Source organism: Mobula birostris, chromosome 2, assembly GCF_030028105.1.
Source record: "Mobula birostris isolate sMobBir1 chromosome 2, sMobBir1.hap1, whole genome shotgun sequence".
NCBI lineage: Eukaryota > Metazoa > Chordata > Chondrichthyes > Myliobatiformes > Myliobatidae > Mobula > Mobula birostris.
The window spans coordinates 214,983,745-215,004,182 of NC_092371.1; the positions used below are offsets into that span (position 1 = coordinate 214,983,745).

At 43.0% G+C, this 20,438-nt stretch overlaps 1 protein-coding gene across 2 annotated transcripts in view; it reads left to right on the plus strand.

The window, feature by feature from the left end:
• The window catches only part of ccm2 (CCM2 scaffold protein), a 103,755-nt gene that overhangs the window by 42,388 nt on the left and 40,929 nt on the right, over positions 1-20,438 (plus strand). For both annotated transcript variants that reach the window (XM_072251435.1, XM_072251434.1), the window contains exon 2: positions 18,347-18,523. In XM_072251435.1, the coding sequence (XP_072107536.1) occupies positions 18,347-18,523 (177 nt within the window). The remainder of the gene's footprint in view (positions 1-18,346; positions 18,524-20,438) is intronic.

A 20,438-nucleotide genomic window follows, 5' to 3' on the forward strand; every position in this document is an offset into this window, starting at 1 on the left:
TGTGCAAGGGGAGGCCCATGGGCTGTCGGACTGCCGTACGATCCCCAATTCCTCCATCCTCTTGAACTCCTCCTTCGCCAGGCAGAGCTTGTCCGGGGGGGGAGCCTTGGTGCGCGGGCATGGAGGGGTGGTCCCTGGGTCGGAATGTGGTGCTGTACTCCGTGTCTGGGCATGGCTGCCATGAACTGTGGTGCCAGAATCGATGGAAAGTCCGCCAGGATTCTGGTGAATTCGTTGTCAGACAGCGTGATGGAGTCCAGGTGTGGGGCCGGCAACTTGGCTTCACCCAGGGAGAACGTCTGGAAATTTGGCATGGACCAGTCTTTTCCCTTGCAAGTCGACCAGCAGGCTGTGGGCTCGCAAGAAGTCCGCCCCCAGGAGTAGTTGGGCCACGGCGGCCAGTGTGAAGTCCCACGTGAACCGGCTGGTGCCGAACTGTAGCTGCACTGTGCTGGTGCCGTAGGTCCGAATCGTGCTGCCGTTTGCGGCCCTCAGGGTGGGTCCCGCCTCCCTGTTGCGGGTGTCATACCCCGTCGGGGGTAAGATGCTGATCTCTGCTCCGGTGTCGACCAAGAAGTAGCATCCTGACTGTTTGTCCCAGATGTACAGGAGGCTGTCCTGGTGGCCAGCTGCCGTAGCCATTAGCGGCGGCTGGCCCTGGCGTTTCCCAGGAACTTGCAGGGCAGGTGACAACGGCGGGCTTCTGTGCCCTACCGTTGGTGGTAGAAACACCACTGTTCATTGGCCTCCTCACTCCTGCCTCTGGGTTGTGTGCACTGCGTTGCTGGGCCTGGTCTGGCCTGCTGTTGGGCGCGTGGCTTGGTAATCTGTCTGACAGACGCCCTGCTCTCCCTCTTGGCTTTCCACAGCATGTCTGCCCGGGCCGCCACCTTCTGGAGGTCACTGAAATCTGCGTTGGCCAGCAGCAGATGTATGTCCTCGGGCAGTTGTTCTAGGAACGCCTGCTCAAACATGAGGCAGGGCTTGTGTCCTTCAGCCAGGGCCAGCACCTCGTTCATTAATGCTGACGGTGGCCTGTCTCCCAAACCGTCCAGGTGCAGCAAACGGGCACCTCGCTCAAGGTCTCTATGTGCAGCACTTTGAGTGCTGCATATTTGCCGCCTTCGGGGGGTGACTGTATGAAATCTCCAATCCTTGCGGCTGTCCCCTGGTCAAGGGAGCTCACCACGTAATAGTAACGTGTGGATATCTGCCGAATCTGGAACTGGGCTTCTGCTTGGTCAAACCACACGCGTGGTCGCAGCGTCCAGAAAGTTGGCAGTTTCAGTAAAACTGCGTGAACAGATGAAGAATCGATCATATTTGGTCCAAATCCCGTTTGGACCGTTGGGGTCACCAATATAGTGATGTGCTACACACAGAGCTATAAATAACGACGCGCAGTCTGTGAGTTGCACTTGAGACTCGTTTATTCAAACTTCACGGCACTGGCTTTTAAGCAGTTCCCTTCCAGCCCTCTCCGGGCAGAAATGACGTCAGAGGTGCATTACAGAAGTCTCTCCCCGCATGCGGGCTATTTTGTGAGCCAGTTCGCTTGTGTAGAAAGTTGGTTGCCACAGTTTCATCTTTTAACTTTATGACGTTTGGAGATCAGTTAATCTTCTACTCAACTCTTCATAGTAACAGAAACTTTGACCAGGGGTGCCCAAACTTTTTTCTGTCCTGCTGGTCATGTGATTTTCTTGCTCTACATTTTATGTTGCTTTACTATGTAAACATGTAGCCTTCTGCCACTTGGCCTGACTGTTAGATTTTTAGCAAAGCTTGTTGTGACTCCCAATTCTCATTACACTTATTGGACTCCAGCTTGACAATGGCAAGGGAAATGTTGGGCCTTCTGAGAACTTGGAACATAGAAATCTACAGCATATGAAGGTCCTTCGGCCCACAATGTTGTACTGGCCATGTAACCTACTCTAGAAGCTGCCTAGAATTTCCCTAGCATGTAGCCCTCTATTTTTCTAAGCTCCATGTATCTATCTAAGTCTCTTAAAAGACCCTCTCATATCCACCACCACCATCGCTGGCAGTGCATTCCATGCACCCATCACTCTGTGAAAAGCTTACCCATGACACCCTCGGTACCCATTTCCAAGCACCTTAAAACTATGCCCCTCGTGTTACCCATTTCAGTTCTGGGAAACCGCCTCTGGCCATATACACGATCAGTGCCCCTCATCATATTATACACCTCTTGTCAGGTCACCTCTCATCCTCCATCGCTCCAAGGAGAAAAGGCCAGGTACACTCAACCTATTCTCATAAGGTACTTCCTCCAATCCATGCAACATCCTTGTGAATCTCCTCTGCACTCTCTATAGTATCCACATCCTTCCTGTAGTGAGGTGACCAGAACTGAACACAGTACTCCAAGTGGGGTCTGGCTGGGTGGTGCGGTAGCAGCACACAGCAGCCTCTCTGGACCTGGTGTTACTTTAATTATTTTTAAAATTAAATTAAAAAATTACACAAACCAATCTTGTGCCTGTCCTTGGATTCACTTTACACCGCAGTCTGTCGGAGCAGTGCTGCCAGGATAATCAAGGACACGACCCACCCAGCCAACACACTTTTCGTCTCTCTTCCCTCCGGGAGAAGGTTAAGGAGCTTGAAGACTCGTACGGCCAGATTTGGGAACAGTTTTTTTTCCAACTGTGATAAGACTGCTGAACGGATCCTGACCCGGATCTGGGCCATACCCTCCAAATATCCGGACCTGCGTCTCCGTGTTTTTGCACTACCTTACTTCCCATTTTTCTATTTTCTATTTATGATTTATAATTTAAATTTTTAATATTTACTAATTTTTACTATTTTTAATATTTGTAATCCAGGGAGCGGGAAGTGCAGAATCAAATATCGCTGTGATGATTGTATGTTTTAGTATCAATTGTTTGGCGACAAAGTATAAAATATTTTTAAAAAAAAATTTTTTTTACTAGGGCACTAGGGTACAATTTTTTTTATATAAGTAGGGCACATGGACAACAGAGCAACCAGTGTTCATATCTACCATCACCAGACACTGCTACAGTACAGAAATCGCTCAACAACAAACCTTCATGATCTACTGGAGAAGCTACGCGATCTCGGCTTGCTGCGGGGACCAGGCCTCCAGTGCTTGGCACGGCCGGGGTTGGGGACGTCGTAAGCAGTGTGCGAGGAAGGGGAAGCGTGGCAAGCGGGCGGGGGTTTATGCTAGGTTGAAAACAAACCCTAGCTGGCCGGCTCTCCCGTCCATTCTGCTCTCCAATGTTTGCTCCTTGGACAATAAATTGGACTACATTCGACTCCAGCAGACTACTCGGCGTAAGTTTAGAGTCTGCTGCGTTTTTGTTTTCACAGAAACGTGGTTCAGCAACAGAGTTCTGGACGCCGCTGTTCAGCTAGACCGGCTCACTTTGTTTCGGACCGACAGTGATGCAGCTCTGTGCGGTAAGGCTCGCGGTTGTGGCTTGTGCGTATACATCAACATGGAATGGTGCAAGAACTCTGTGCTAGTTTCTTGTTACTGCTCATCGCTAGTGGAGTTTGTGACTGTTAGATGCAGACCATTGTATTTACCACAGGACTTCACCATTGTCCTTATAGTCGTTGTGTATATTCCCCCAGCACTAATGCTAAGGTGGTGCTCTGTGAACTCTATAGGGCTATTAGTGAACTGCAGAGTGCACACCCTGATGGACTGTTTATTGTTGCCGGTGATTTCAACCATGCGAATCTCAAGTCAGTGCTCCCCAAATTCCATCAGCATGTGGACTCTGCAACGAGAGGGGCGAACGCGTTAGACCTTGTTTATACAAACATCCCCGACGTGTACCGGGCGGAGTCCCGCCCCCACCTCGGCTACTCAGGCCACATCTCTGTTATGCTAATCCCAGCATACAGACCGCTCGTCAGGCGCTCCGGACCAGTTCTGAAGCAGTTGAAAACCTGGCCAGCGGGAGCCATCTTTGCGCTTCAAGACTGCTTTGAGCACATTGACTGGCAAATGTTCAGGGAGGCTGCAACCGATGGCGACTCTACCAACTTAGAGGAGTGCACGGCATCAGTGACTAGCTACATCAGCAAGTGCATTGATGTCATCACTGTGTCTAAGACCATCACTATACGCTCCAACCAGAAGCCATGGATGACCGCGGAGGTGCGTGCACTGCTGAGGACCTGAGACTCTGCCATCAGAACAGGCGACAAGGCAGCCCTAACAACAGCAAGGGCCAAACTGTCCCGGGCCATCACAGAGGCAAAGCGTGCGCACGCCCAGCGAATCCAGAGTTATTTCCAGGACAGCGGCGACACGCAGTGCATGTGGAAGGGCATTCAGGACATCACCAACTACAAGACAACACCACCTGCCTGTGCTGGTGATGCCTCCCTCCCAGATGCGCTGAACAACTTCTATGCTCATTTTGAGGTGGAAAATGATGTGGTGGCGAGGAAGACCACCCCTTCTGCCAATGACCAGGTGCTGTGTCTTACCGTGGCTGATGTGAGGAAAACTCCATGCAGGGTCAACCCACGGAAGGCTGCTGGACCAGACAATATTCCTGGCAGAGTGCTCAGAGGATGTGCAGACCAGCTGGCAGATGTTCTCACTGACATCTTCAACATCTTTCTGAGCAGCGCCGTCATTCCAACATGCTTCAAGGCCACCACCATCATCCCCGTGCTGAAGAAGTCTTCAGTGTCATGCCTTAACGACTATCATCCCATTACACTCACATCCATCATCAGGAAGTGTTTCGAGAGGCTCGTCATGAGGCACATAAAGATCCTGCTGCCCCCCTCACTAGACCCCCTGCAGTTTGCATATCGTCCCAACTGCTCAACAGACGACGCCATTGCCACCACTCTCCATCTGGCCCTCACCCACCTGGACAAAAAAGACACGTATGTTTGAATGCTGTTCATAGATTTCAGTTCAGCATTCAACACAATCATTCCTCAGCATTTGATGGGAAAGCTGAGCCTGCTGGGCCTGAACACCTCCCTCTGCAACTGGATTCTAGACTTCCTGACTGGGAGGCCTCAGTCAGTCCGGATCAGGAGTAGCAACTCCAACACCATCACACTGAGCACAGGGGCCCCTCCAGGGCTGTGTGCTTAGTCCACTGCTGTTCACTCTGCTGACCCACGACTGTGCTGCAACACACAGCTCGAATCACATCATCAGGTTCGCCGATGACACGACTGTGGTGGGTCTGATCTGTAAGAACAACGAGTCAGCATACAGAGAAGTGGTGCAGTGGCTAACGGACTGGTGCAGAGCCAACAATCTGTATCTGAATGTGAACAAAACAAATGAGATGGTTGTTGACTTCAGGAGAACACGGAGCAACCACTGTCCGCTGAACATCGACTTGTCCGTAGAGATCATTAAAAGCACCAAATTTCTTGGTGTTCACCTGACGGAGAATCTCACCTGGTCCCTCAACACCAGCTCCATAGCCAGGAAAGCCCAACAGCGTCTCTACTTTCTGTGAAGGCTGAAAAAGTCTTATCTTCCACCCCCCATCCTCACCACATTCTATAGAGGATGTATCGAGAGTATCCTGTGCGGCTGCATTACTGCCTGTTTCGGAAATTGCACCGTCTCGGATCACAAGACCCTGCAGCAGATAGTGAGGTCAACTGAAGGCATCCTCAGGGTCTCTTTTCCACCATTACAGACATTTACACCACACGCTGCATCCGCAAAGCTAACAGCATTGTGAAGGACCCCACGCACCCGTCATACAAACTCTTCTCCCTCCTGTCATCTGGCAAAAGGTATTGAAGTATTGGGGCTGTCACTACCAGACTGTGTAACAGTTTCTTCCCCCAAGCCATTAGACTCCTCAATTTCTAGAGTCGAGAGGGAGGGGGAGGGAGAGAGAGGGGCACCAATTGGTGCTCATTTCTTTCTCAATTCCTGCTGAAACATTGTTAACATCTACATCATTTATTTTTATATTGTAATTTGGCCTTTACTGTGCCTATTGTCTTGTTTATTAATTATCATACTGTCTTGACCAAGGCCTTGTTTAGCTGTAACATTAGCTCATGATTCTTGAACTCAGTCCCATGGTTGATAAATGCCAACACACTATATACCTTCTCAACAACACTGTCAACCTGTGCAGCAGCTTTGAGTATCCTGTGGATATGGACCCCAAGATCGCTCAGATCCTCCACACTGCCAAGAGTCTTACCGTTATATTTTGTCTTCAAATTTGACCTACCAAAATGAACCACTTCACACTTAATCTGGGTTGAAGTTCATCTGCCACTTCTCGGCCCAGTTCTGCATCCTATTGATCAGCGGTCCCCAACCACTGGGCCGCACAGCATGCGCTACCAGGCCGCGAGGAAGCAATATGATTTGGCGATATGAGTCAGCTGCACCTTTCCTCATTCCCTGTCATGGCCACTGATCAGCCATTACGCATGTGAGGTCATGACCCGCGCGTCATCCGTGTCAGGAAGGGAAGGCGATTAACTCCTCGAGCTTGCAAATGACGACAGGCTGAAAAGTATGTTTGACATAATATCTCTGTCAGCATTTTGGATCAAAGTCAAGGCTAAATATCCTGAGATAGCCACGAAGGCACTGAAAACGTTGCTTCCATTTCCAACATTTTTCTGCAAAGCGGAGTTTTCTGCAATGAATGCAACGAAAACTAAACTGCGGAATAGACTGGACATCAGGAACCCCCTTCGAGTATCGCTGTCTCTCATCATCCCTTGATAAGACGGTGTTGTTGCAGGGAAACAAGCCCAGGGCTCCCACTGATTCAGCGATATTGGTGTGTTGCAATGATTTTATATATTCATACAGGGAAAGTATGTGCTGTATGTTTAATATCCAAACGTTACTTAAAATGTTATGATGCTATTTGCTTACTTATATAGCCATATAACAATTACAGCGCAGAAACAGGCCATCTCGGCCCTTCTAGTCCGTGCTGAACGCTACTCTCACCTAGTCCCGCCGACCTGTGCTCAGCCCATAACCTTCCATTCCTTTCCTGTCCATATACCTATCCAATTTTTCTTTAAATGATCATATCGAACTTGCTTCCGTCACTTCTACTGGAAGTTCATTCAACACTTACTTTAAGCTCCCCTGATAATTGACTTATCATTATATTCATGCAAGGAAAATATGCGCTGTGTTTAATATTAAATTCGTTGGATAAACCCTTTTAGAAACGAAATTGAATGTATTACCCACTTATCACCTATATTCCGGTCGTGATGTAGTGATTAACACCCACCCCCACGAACAGAATCGCCAAAACAGATTTGCTGGGGGGCGGGGATCGTCAGGTCACGACGCGCATGTGCATTGGTGCCCGCGCAAGGCTTCATGGTCATTGTAGTCTTTTGGGTAAACAACGCGTTTGACTGTTACTCTTGTCCGTTGGCAACCCTACCCCCCACTCCCCGGTCGGCCAGTCTGCAAGAATATTGTCAATATTAAACCGGTCCGCAATGCAAAAAAGGTTGGGGACCCCTGCTATTGATGTCCTGCTGTAACCTCTGACAACCCTCCAGACTATTCACAACACCCCCAACCTTTGTGTCATCAGCAAACTTACTAACCCACCCTTCTACTTCATCCAGGTCACTTATGAAAATCACAAAGAGGAGATGTCCTAGAAGAGATCCCTGCGGAACACCACTGGTCACTGACCTCTATGCAGAATACGAACCATCTACAACCACCCTTTGCCTTCTGTTGGATCCCATGCCTCCTTACTTTCTGAGGGGCCTTGGATGGGGAACCTTATCAAGTGCCTTACTGAAATCCATCTACACTGCAACCACTGCTATGTCTTCAATGTGATTTTTACATCCTCAAAGATTCAATCAGGCTCGTAAGGCATGACCTACCCTTGACAAAGCCATGCTGACTATCCCTAATCAGAATATTTCTCTCCAAATGCTCATAAATCCTGCCTCTCAGGATCTTCTCCAATAACTTACCCACCATTGAAGTCAGACTCACTGGTCTATAATTTCCTGGGTTATCTCTGCTCCCTTTCTTGAACAAGGAATTTGGCTCTGGTGAAAGAATCTGGCGGGTATCACCTTCAGTATCAACCTTTTTTTTTGGATGGGTGCTGGTGCTACTGAGCCATTCATGAATTTTGAATTTTCATTTCCTCTCCTTGCCAATCATGAAAACACAATACAAATTGGGACTTGATGAAGTGTCTCAGTCCAAAATATTGACTGTTTATTCTCCTCCTTCGGTGCTGCTTGCCTCGCTGAGTTCCTTCAGCATTTCTGTGTTACCTTGGATTCTGAGCATCTGCAGAATCCCTTGTGTTTGTAATGCACATGGTGCCCTTGCTGTTCTCTTCCAATGTGGAGCATGAAGATTAATGACTAGTTTTTCCTTGTATCTTTTAGCTCTGATACCATGAGGCTTCAAGGACTCAGAAGTCAAGGTTGAGGACTCCCAGGCCATCCTCTTCTGATAGTGTGTTCAATGTCAGTTGTGTGATTAGGGTACGGGTGATTTTTATGAGTACAACTATTGGGCTTTTGCTTGACTATCGTTTGGAACATTCTGGGATCAGCCACAGGTGTCTGTGAGAATTTCAATGAGCTGGGAGTATCTTTTTCCTTATCTAGGTGTAATGTGTGATCTTTTGATATGAGTTTAAATGCCAGTGGTCTGATACAACTGGCTATCTGAGCCATTTCAAGGGGTCTTTGAAATTGACAACGTTATTCATCCAAACTAATTAAAGGTGACAAAGTTCTGATTACTGCAATCTTTGAAAGCCCTCAAAAAATTTGCTGGTTGAGTGATACCACCATTGATTGGCTTTGTATTTGTCTAGTACAGCTAGAGAAGTGTCAGCAATAGCTTCTCTTGTATCTGAACATTGCCTCTTCAGCTGTCTGTGATTACCAATTTTTCATTTAGGTAACATTATTTAAACTTTGCAATGTCTGTAATTAGACTACTTCAAATTAGTGAAAATCAGAAATTTCTTCCAAATGCTTTCTCACTTGTAAATGTTTTCCCACTTCTAAACCTTTGTCTGCTAGCTGATCCAGGGAGAGTCAGACTGTTCGACCTTGGTATCATATTTGACCTTGTGCTTCAAATTGTGTGACAGTGCTTATTCCACCTCCGAATGTTATCTCTGCCCCTATACATTTGTCCACTTTTAGTTACATCTGTACGCCTACTCAATAATGCATATATCTAATCAGCCAGTCATGTAGGCCACAAATCAATGTGTGAAAGCATGCAATCATGGTCAAAAGATTCAGTAATTATTCAGACTAAGCATCAAAATTGGGGAAAAAAATGTGATCTATGTGACTGAACGTGGAATAATTGTTTGTGCTAGGTGGGGTGGTTTGAGTATCTCAGAAACTGCTGGTCTGAGATTTTCACTCACCACTCACCAAGAAGGGTGCGAAAAACAAAACAAAAATCCACTGAGGCAAAAATGCCTTTCTAATGAGAGGGGTCAGAGGAGAATGGCCAGAGTGGTTCAAGCTGACAGGAAGGTGACAGTAGCTCAAATATTAGGGACATAGGGATAGGGGAAGGGAGGGGGAGGGAATTACCGGAAGTTGGAGAATTCTATGTTCATACCAAGGGGCTGGAGACTACCTAGACAGTGTATGAGGTGTTGCTCCTCCAACCTGAGTTTAGCCTCATCATGGCAGTAGAGGAGGCCATGTATGGACATATCTGAATGGGAGTGGGAAGCAGAGTTGAAGTGGGTGGCTGCCGGGAGATCCTGTCTGTTGTGGCGGACAGAGTGGAGGTGCTCGATGAAGTGGTCCCCCAATCTGCGTCGGGTTTCACTGATGTAGAGGAGGCCGCACTGGGAGCACCGGATGCAATAGGTGACCCCAACAGACGCAGAAGTGAAGTGTTGCCTCACCTGGAAGGACTGTTTGGGGCCCTGAATGGTGGCAAGAGAGGAGCTAGTCTCTTAGATTCATCAGCTGGGTGGTGGGGGGGGGGCAGCTATGTGGGCAACACCTCCCATCACCTCCTTCTGGTGCTCCTCCCCCTTCCTTTTCTTCCATAGTCTTCTACCCTCTCCTATCAGATTGTCTTTTCAGCCCTTTATCTCTTTCACCTATCAACTTCCCATCTCTTTACTTCACCCCTGCCCCTCTCCCGGTTTTACCTATCACCTTGTATTACTTCTTCCCCTCCCCCACCTTGATCTTTTTATCTAGTTATGATGAAGGGTCTCTGCCTGAACCATCGGTTATTCACCCCTTTCTATAGATGTTGCCTGGCCGGCTGATTTCCTCCAGCATTTTGTGTGTGTTACATGGGCAACAGCTTGCTCTCCTTATCATACTGTCCTGGCCTGCATACTGGTTTGGATATCATTTGGACAACTGGGACGCAACATCTATGGTCGACCTCTGACTAGCAGAGGGTCTCATGTTATCCTAGGTATATATTGACTTGGAGTACATATTAACCTGTGTATGTTTTTTAGAATACAGTATGATGAAAGTGGTACGGTTAATTCCTGGATTAAGTTCGAAGGAACTTTGGAGTCTTTTATTCAATATTTCCATAGATATGACTTAAGTTGATTTTTTTTTTTGAATCCTTTTTCCTAATACTTAATCATATATAGAAGGAGGAACGAAGTCAAGGACAGAATAATTATAATTGACAAATTATGGCAGCCCAGTTTTTTGTTTTGTTTTGCTTTCTGTTTAGTTTAGGGGATTTTTCTTTTTTTTTGTTTTCTTTCTTGACCAAATCTTTTGAACTTTTTCCTGTTTCAATTATCAAGAGATCGGGTGGACTTGTCTGGATATGATACTGGGAACTTATGTTTGTATATTATTGTTGTAATCCTGTTCTCTTGGTATTGTTATTATGGATATGTTCATTTAACTGATTATAATGCAATAAAAAGATTTGAGAAGACAGTATGATGAAAGTCAATAGAATTTTTTTTAATGCTTGAATCTAACTCCTATAGGAAAGCCATTTGTGCCTATAAGGTCATAAGGTATAGGATCAAAATTGGGCTTTTTGGCCCATTATGTCTAGTCTACCATTTAATTTTGGCTGATTTATTATTTCCTTTCAACCCTTCTGCACTACAAAAAATAGTGGATATTGCCCAATCCACCACAGATAAAGCCATCCCTGCCATTGAGCACATCTAGATGGAGCACTGTCACAGGAATGCAGTATCATCAAGGACCCCTACCTACCATGAAGATCATGCTTTTTTTTTTTGCTGTGCCTTGCTTACCACCAACTCAATCAACATGTTAACTTTTAGGGAATCCTACACGAGGTCTCCTAAGTGCATTTGCACATCTGAATTTTAAACTTTCTCCTCATCTATTCCTTTATTCCTACTACCAAAGTGCATGACCATATGCTTCCCAACACTATATTCCATCTCCCACTTCTTTACCCATTCTCTTAATCTCTAAATCCTGCAGACTCCCTGATTTCTCAACACTATCTTTCCCTCACCTGTCTTCGTATTGTCTGCAAGCTTAGCCACAAAGCCACCAATTCCATCATCCAGAACATTGTTGTGCGTGAAAAGGAGTTCCAATACCAACCCCTGTGAAACACCACCAGTTACCAGCAGCCAGTCAGATGCATTCCACAACATGTTTGATACCCATTTATTAGCATCTATTGGGAAACTATCAATAGGAACACTGACATGTTATTGAGTGAGAGCTTTGGATAGCTTCACTTATCCACTTGCTAAACTTATTCTTGAAATCTAATCAGATTTAAGAAGGTTAATCCACTGTAAATGATGAGTCATGCAAAGTAAAGGCCTATTCCTTCTGCAGCCCACGTGGAAAGAATTGAATACAGTTTGAATTTCTGCAGATGTTCATTTCAAATGTAATGGGTGAATGGGTTTCTCTGAGAAGTCTTGCATCACTTTAGTGGTGCAGCTTTAGATGTTATTTCAATACTGCAGATTGGATATGAAAATATACCAGCCTAGAGTTTTTTCAGCTATGATTAGTTTCACTTAAGTTGAAAGTATACGCTTCCAATTTCATTGTAAGAAAACTGTTATTTTTGCTTACATTTGTTTTCATTACATTATACATTAGCTTAGGTTTTGGTCAGTGCGGAATGCTAAGATCAGAATTGGTAATTGTGCAGCTGAACTGTTTTTCCAAAATGTCCTACTTTTCATTGGTTACAAACATAAATCTAATACAGAAGTTGAAAATGGGATTTTCTCATGGTTTAGTGCAGGATTATTATAAGCATTCTCAGTCTCTCGAATAGATTACATTTAATGTGCTTTAAATCCTTCCCAGTATCTAAAATGAAGGCTCTTAATTTTTCACTAATTGGTATAATCTTATTAACTATGTTATTTCCTTGATATAGATCGTGTGTGATTTTGCCATTCCCCTAATCTATCTTTTGTATTCCAGCACTCAACTTGTATGCCAATCAAAAAAAAAATCTGAATTACTACTTTAGTAGAAGTATGAAAATCTCTTTGGCTTTATTCTAAAGCACTTATCTAAAATGTTGCATAACACACTTTAATATTGCATTGGTTCCAAGAAGTGTGCCTATCCATTGATTAAAAGTGCACAAAAAATCCTAAACAACATATACCTTGTGTTATGTCATTAATTGTATTTGCACTGAATATTGCAAGAGACCTTCAGTGAGAATGGTTGAAAAAATATTTGGGAAAGAGATTCCTCTAGATCTGGGAACACAGAACCTACTTCAGATTGTGTTAGCATGTAGTAAATTTCTTGAATTCCGATCCTTCCCATCCATATTTTAGTATTTTGAGTATTTGGGAGAGGGCTACCACAAAGCATAAGGTAAGTGAAATGTAAAATTAGTAGGGATTAATTGTTTGTCTAAAATTCCCAAAAGCTAAAGAATTTTGAAGAAAAAGTAGAAGATTTTCCTTTTGGCTCTGTATCCTAGAAGACCTTCCTTAGAACTCAGGTCTGAACTTGTACTCTTCAGGAAAATTTGTATTTTTCCTTTCTGGTACTTTTTCAAATAAACTGTTGATCTACTGTTAGAAAATAATCATTCTTATTTTTGTTACTTGTGTAAAAGCATGGTAGCATAGTGGTTAGAGTACTGCTTTACAGAGCTCTGCTGTAAGGACAGGCTTTAATTCTCACACTGTCTGTAAGGAATTTAGTACGTTTTCCCTGTGACTATGTAAGGACACATTACATGGGGGAGGGGGGGACTGTTCACTAACTTTTCTAATTCCAATGAAAGGCTGTTAACCTAGGCATTGTTTCTCTTCACCGATGCTGCCTGATCTTGTGCTTCCAGTGTATTCTGCTTTTGGATTTGCATCGTATGCATTTTTGATTTTACACTGTTTTCATATATGGTTCTTGGTCAGTTCCAACACTGAAGACAGTCTTTCAAATTGTTGCTTGGAAACAATTTTCTCTCATTGTACCTAGAGTGTATAAGTTGTAATCCAAGGTGGCTCGGTTTTAGCACTTGCATTAGGATAAGAAATTTTGTGAATTATTTCAGTTGGCATTCTCATGTAGACCTATGGGTTTTGGATAGAATAAAATCAAATAAAGTTTAATTGTCATTCAAACCATACATGGATACAGCTGAATGAGATGATGTTCCTCTGTGCCAAGATGCAGAAATATATACATGCACTCAAAATAATAAAAAAGGAAAAAGAAATCAAAAGAACATGGTCATGTAAGGAAACACATCTTTAATCCAAGACCTGAGCGGCAAGTCCCGCAAATTGTTGGTTCCTGAGAGTCCAGCCTGTAAATTCTACTGATCCAACACTGGGTCAGCACCGATGGGAGAAGCCACCCCCTAACCGAGGCGACACTGCTGCCTCCCTGTCTGTCTCTCACCACCAGACAAGGGAAGCAGACCTGTGGCAATAGGTGTCCAACAGGGTTGTGCAATTGCAAAAGAAATATCTGAGATAGTCACTCATGGTTTCAGTAAACGGGGCCTTCGCGCCAACAGGAAGGTACCAACTCCGGTACGTTCGAGTAGCAGGCAGCGCCATAGTCTGCAGCCAGATCAGCTCTTCTGAACCCAATCTGGTTTCTCTTGTGGTCTGACTTGATTTGGATGGAACAAAATAAATGGCTTAACTGGTGCTCTGGGAGTTGTAAAAAGATCCCATCTAGTTTTTTTTCTTTTGGAAACACCAGGGTATTGTTCTTGGTGTCTTGACCAAAATTCCACCTTGGGGAGCTTGCTGAATGGAGTTGCTTCAATTTCTTGCATTGCCAGTGATTACACATTGAGGGCTTCATTATCTGTACAGTGCTGATAGAATCATTAAGTGTGCTTAAGACTATGAACAAAGGAATGGATCTCTGAGAGAGTGGTCTCTTACCACTATGTAGTTGAATTAATGGCCTTTTATCTTAAGGAAATTTGTTTGTGTGATGTCACTGGTGGCTGGTATACATTTATCTCTAATTAGCCTTGAATTGAGCCAATAGTCACCATATTGATGGTCCCATCTTCCTGCTGCCTTAACAGTGATGCTTCCAATGAACCTCCGCAACAATTCAACAGCCTCCGCAACTTCTGCCATCTCCAAAGGGATCCTACCATCAAATATATCTTTAATTCCTCCTTCCCACTTTCGCTTTCTGCAGGCAGGGATCGCTTCCTCTGCAATTCCCATATCTATTTGTCCTTCCTTACTAATCTCCTTCCCGGCACTTATCCCTGCTTATTGATCTCTTCCCTCACCTCCATTCAAGGCCCAGACTGTCCTTCCAGGTGAGACAACACCTAACCTGAGAATCTGCCAGGGTCATCAATTGTTTCCAGTGCTCCCGATGTGACCTCCTCTATATTGGTGAGACCTGTCGTAAATTAAGACAGCTTCGTCCAGTACCTCTGCACCATCCACCAAAAGTGGAACTTCCCGGTGGAAAAATTTTAATTCTTTTTCACCCTTCAGGGTGAAGGAGCAACACCTTTTCTTGTGTTTGGGTAGCCACTAACCTGATGGTACAGATAGCGATTTCTCCTTCCGGTTTTAAAAAAAATACTCTTCCCCTCCCCTCTTCTATTCCCCACTCTGGCCTTTCACATCTTCTCACCTGCTTATTACCTCCCCTGGGTCTGCCCCTCCTTCCCTTTCGTCTGTGATCCACTCTCCTCTCCAATCAGATTCCTTCATTTCCAGCCCTTTTATCTTAACTGTTCACCGGGCTTCCTCTATTACTTTCTAGCTGTCCTTCCCCACCTTTTTGTTCTGGCATCTCTACTGGAAAATAAGCACAGATGAAGGGTCTCTGCCCAAAATGTTGCCTGTTTATTCATTTCCAAAGATGCTGCCTGACCTGCTGAGCTTCTTAATTTTGTGTGTGTTACAGAAATTAACCTCTTTTATATGAGCAGCTGTCATTGTGTTGTTTATGTCTGTGAACTAAGTGTCTGGATATCAGTTCAGTAACTTCTATGCTGCCACACCCCCTTCACCTGGTTTCACCTATCACCTGGCAGCTTATACTCCTTCCTCTCCCCCACCTTCTTATCCTGGTTTCTTTTCTCTTCTCCCTAGTCCTGATGAAGGGTCTTGGCCCAAAATGCTGATTGTTCATTCCCCTGCATATATGTATGCTTCCTGACCTGAGTTCCTCCAGTACTTTGTGTTTCTCAAGATAGGATGCTGTGGTAGCATAGTGGTTAGCATAATGCTTCACAGTACAGGGGATCTGGCTTCATTTCCCATCGCTGTAAGGAGTTTCTACTTTCTCCCTGTGACCGTGTGTGTTTCCTCTGTGTGCTCCAGTTTCCTTCCACAGTCCAAAGATGTACTGGTTGGTAGGTTAATTGGTTATTGTAAATTGTCCTGTGATTAGGCAAGGATTAAATTGGGGGATTGCTGGGCAGTGTGGCTCGAAGGGCCTATTCTGTGCTGTATCTGTAAATAAATATTCCTAGCATCTGCAGAATCTTTTGTATTAGTGATAAAACCTGATGTTTCTGCCAGTTAATTGAACCACCTGTAACGTGTGATGTGGAATGGAACACACATTTTAAACTTAATGACTTGCACATTGAATATTTGAGCATAAATTATTCACTGTCATCAGTAGCATAATTCAGTTGATACAGTTGAAAGTTTATAGCAGTTTTTAAAAAATTGATTCAACAATATGATAGACAAATGAACTATGAAAAGTTTACTAGTCAACTGTAATAAAGTATTTCACTTTATTCTTTCACTGAAATAAATTCAACAGCGCTAAAATTATCCAAACGTTTAGGAAGTGTTTTCACACCTTGAACATGGGGCTTTAACAATATAAAAATGCATTCCTTTCTCTGGATGATCATGCTGGTTTTGCTTACGTGTGAAGTGCATATTATATCAAAACGTGAGATGCTTGAAACTGGTGGCAAAATTTCTTGTTCTTTACTGCCATGGTATTCCTGATTCTCATTTAATCTACAGTGCAGGACAATTAACTCGAAACCAAGGAGTTTTTACATTTTATTGTGCAGCCTGTTTTGTGTTCATGTTAGTATGACTCGCAAGTTTAAGGGAAACACTTACATTGTTTTTTTTTATCTGTTAATGAAGTTAGTCTACTGAAGAACTATTCTGACAAGTGCATGAATGATTTTTGTTGATTAATTCCTATTTCCCCCTTGGTCAACTTAGAAGATAGTCCTTTTGAAATGAATCATTTAAATAACATTGCCGTTCAATATACATTTGTACTTCGCTGAAAAACAAGTTAGTGGGTGGAGTGCATAATTGGGAAATAGTCTTCAATTGAGAACAATGCAACTAGACAGATGTTTAGAGAGTAGGAAAAGATATCTGAAAGAACAGTTGAAGGAGGAAACAAAATACACTGATATTGCAAGAATAAAGGGTCTGCCAACTTGAGCTGTTGACCTTAATCAATTTTCTGGATATGGTAAGCAGAAAGACATTGGCAAAGATGTTACAAACTTTTTTGTGTCTCCGTATATAAACTGGATGCTATTCTCTCTCCAGTTAAAGGCTAGGCCTGCAACTCATGCAGGTTCCACTTAAATCCTCAAGTTGAAGCCAGTTTTGCCACGTATTTTTCCTGTCCAGTATCCATTATTACTTCCAATATCATCTTGATGCCCCTTCACAGTATTCAGTTTATTGATCTATATGGTTTAAACTTTGCTACTGGTAATGTCCATTACATTGTGTTGCCCTTCCTCTCAATGTTACCACCAAATGGGCTCCTTCACATTCGCGAGCGTGCTCTGCTCTGGAAGTTATTTGCTGTTTAAGTCTGCCAACAGGATCATTGCATTCCAGCTTGCTTTTGAACATTGACTTCTCTGGTTGTCCAATGGACTTGTTTTTCTTCCCATGTTGCCATACTTGGAGATTAGTTTTGGGTCTAGACCCGTGCTTTGAAGGTAGTTTCCTTATGAAAATGCATGCATCTATTAATGTGGATTGACTGATTATTAATCTTTACCTTTTCTTCCAGCTGTAGGCTCTGTCTTGCTTGAAGAATCTGCCTGACTAGTACAAGAAATCCTGCATAGCTGCTTGTTTTAATTGTTTTCCCCTTGCTTTGGCAATTTGAAGCTCTATTTTCCAATGCATACAACAGATGGATGTCATCTGGTGTTTAGTGCTTCGTTTGACAAGGCATATTACTCAGATTTCTGGCTACGGATTCCATTTTGTGATAGTGATTTAATTTACAGCCGGGTTATTGGAAGTATTTCTTTTGGATGTGTGCCAAAGTGTAAGAAAAAAAAACGAATTATTAGATTAATAATGATAAGGCAAGAAGCTTGGAAAAATAGCTTTTTTTTAATCTCAGACTTGATCAATAGGTGCTCTGTACATGTTCAAGCATGTTGATTCTTTAGATGAGAAAATCTGCAGATGCTGGAAATCCAAGCAACATACTCACACAATGCTGGAGGAGCTCAGTAAGCCAGGGAGCATCCATGGAAAAGAGTAAACAGTCGACATTTCGGGCTGAGATCCTTCATCAGGGTACTAGGTCCTGATGAAGAGTCTCTGCCTGAAACATTGATTTTTTGCTCCTTTCCATAGATGCTACCTGGCCTTCTGAGTTCTACCAGTATTTTGATTCTTTATCATTTTATCATTTATCATTGATGTTGATTCTTTATCATTTTAAAACTAGTGTTAGATCAACATCACACAATTGCATAATGAGCCAAAATAATCTAGTTGCTGTCTACTGGTCTTATTTAATTTGCTTTTTACTAAGTTGTCAATAAAATTTTTACATGGTTAGCAGAGTATTGTTTTTTTTTCAAAAGTCGTATTTATCTAAATCTGTATTTTATTTGTAGCCTGGAATCGTGTCACCATTTAAGCGGGTATTCCTGAAAGGAGAGAAAGGGCGTGATAAGAAGGCACAAGAAAAGGTCACTGAGCGAAGACCTTTGCATACAGTTACACTGGCCTTGCCAGATCATAGAGTTGACCCAGAGATTCTGTTGAATGATTACATTGAAAAGGAAGTAAAGGTATTTTTATTTTTACTATAATTTTTATGGATTTGTATTTGTCATTTTTGCATTAGTTGAAATTGCATTTGATGCATATGCATTTAAAGGATGTAATAACTTGTTATTCTAACGTATAACGATGGTGGATCTTTTCATAATCAATAGTTTTGATGTTTGTTTTAGAACTACTGTAACCACTAACTGTATAGATTTTTGAATTTGCTGACCTTTCAAGGTAATTTTTCTTGCCTTTTTTGAGTGTCTACATGTTTGAATCCTTATTATAGTAGCATATTTGTTGTCCAGTATAGGTGGCCATTTTCAGCAGAACTATGTTTTTGTTCATTGCCTGGAACGGATTACTACAGTGAATGGAGATTTGACTTTGGATGGTTTTCAGTTTCTCCCCTCCATGACCTGGGCACTCGAAGCAAATTGTAGGATTCTCAAAACGAAAACCTCTACAGCAGGATCAAACTCTGCATTAAATTGTAGATCCCATTTGTACACAGTATAATTCAACTAATTGCAGTTTTTAACTGTATGGATAACCACTTAAAAATATTTTTCTTTGATGGCATCTTTTTGTCTGCATTGATGAGATCTGATCACAGATGATCTGTGGGTCATAAGTTGGAAACGTTCAGATAAGGTGACATCTGTAAACTTTGAGGAGACAAGTGCAATTGACTGAGCAACAACCCTGTAGACATAGTAAGTTGGAAGCAGGGATGAAGCTTGGAAAAGTGTGTGATATCCCTAAGAGAGGGCACAATAAATCACATAGTCTTGTGGGTTTCCCCTTTTTATTTAGCTTTGGGAACTAGAGAACAGCTTATTGGGGTATATGCTGTCTCTTAAATAGTTTTCAGCTTGTGTAACTTAACTGAGAATTTTTTTTAGTGTCTTTGCTCTTTTTCTACTGCTTGTGGATCTTTTATTGTTCCAGGGAATGGAACTATGTGAATATGGATTATTTTCAGATTAATATTTTATTTTAATATGTTTAATGAGCATCAGTGACTTTGAAGATGTTGACACGTTCTTAGCTGTGCCCTTCTGCTAATTCTGGTTTCTAAACGATATTTAATACTACATTGTGATGCGTAGTTATGGGATAAATATACTCCCTACACAGCAGTGTTAACACGGGAAGATTGAAAGTATGGAGAATTTTGAATGTTTGATTCTTCGGCTGAGTTTGTATTAAAAATGTTGATCCTTTGTGATCCTGGCTCTTTATAAATTCAACTTATGGGTAACAACACACAAAAATGTTGGAGGAACTCAGCAGGCCAGGCAATGTCTGTGGAAAAGAGTTAATGGTCGGCATTTTGGGCCAAGACCATTCATGAGTCCTGAGGAAGGGTCTTGGCCGAAAAATATAGACTGCCTACTCTCCTCCAGCATTTTGTGTGTTGCTTGGATTTCCAGCATCTGCAGATTTTCTCTTGTTTGTGGGGGACAATCTCATTAGCTACTTTTATTTTTAATGAAAATCGTGGGTCAGCAGGCAGATATTTCATGAATACAAATCGCCAATCCATGTACATTGGGCAGTGGAGATGCTCTTTAGTTGGCATTTTTCTTGAATATGGAATTAAGTTGTACTAAGAGTGACTGCTGAATTTTCATGCCCTGAAGATTTACTACAAAGATGGAATTGAATGAAAGGAAATAAAATGATGGAAAAACTTAACACTTGTATAACAACTTGTTCAAGAGGCTGAATGAAATATTTTGGAAGTGCAAGTGAGAGGCCTGTGTTTTGCTAATGATGCCCCATCCCTTTCCAGCCTCTACAAGGCACAATTAAAGATCCATTTGATTGCAACTCCAACAACTTTATATTTAAAATAAAAATCTTGTCAGTTTCCAGGCTTGATTGGTACCTCATGCACTACTTTAAACATAAAGTTTGTTCCTTACAAAT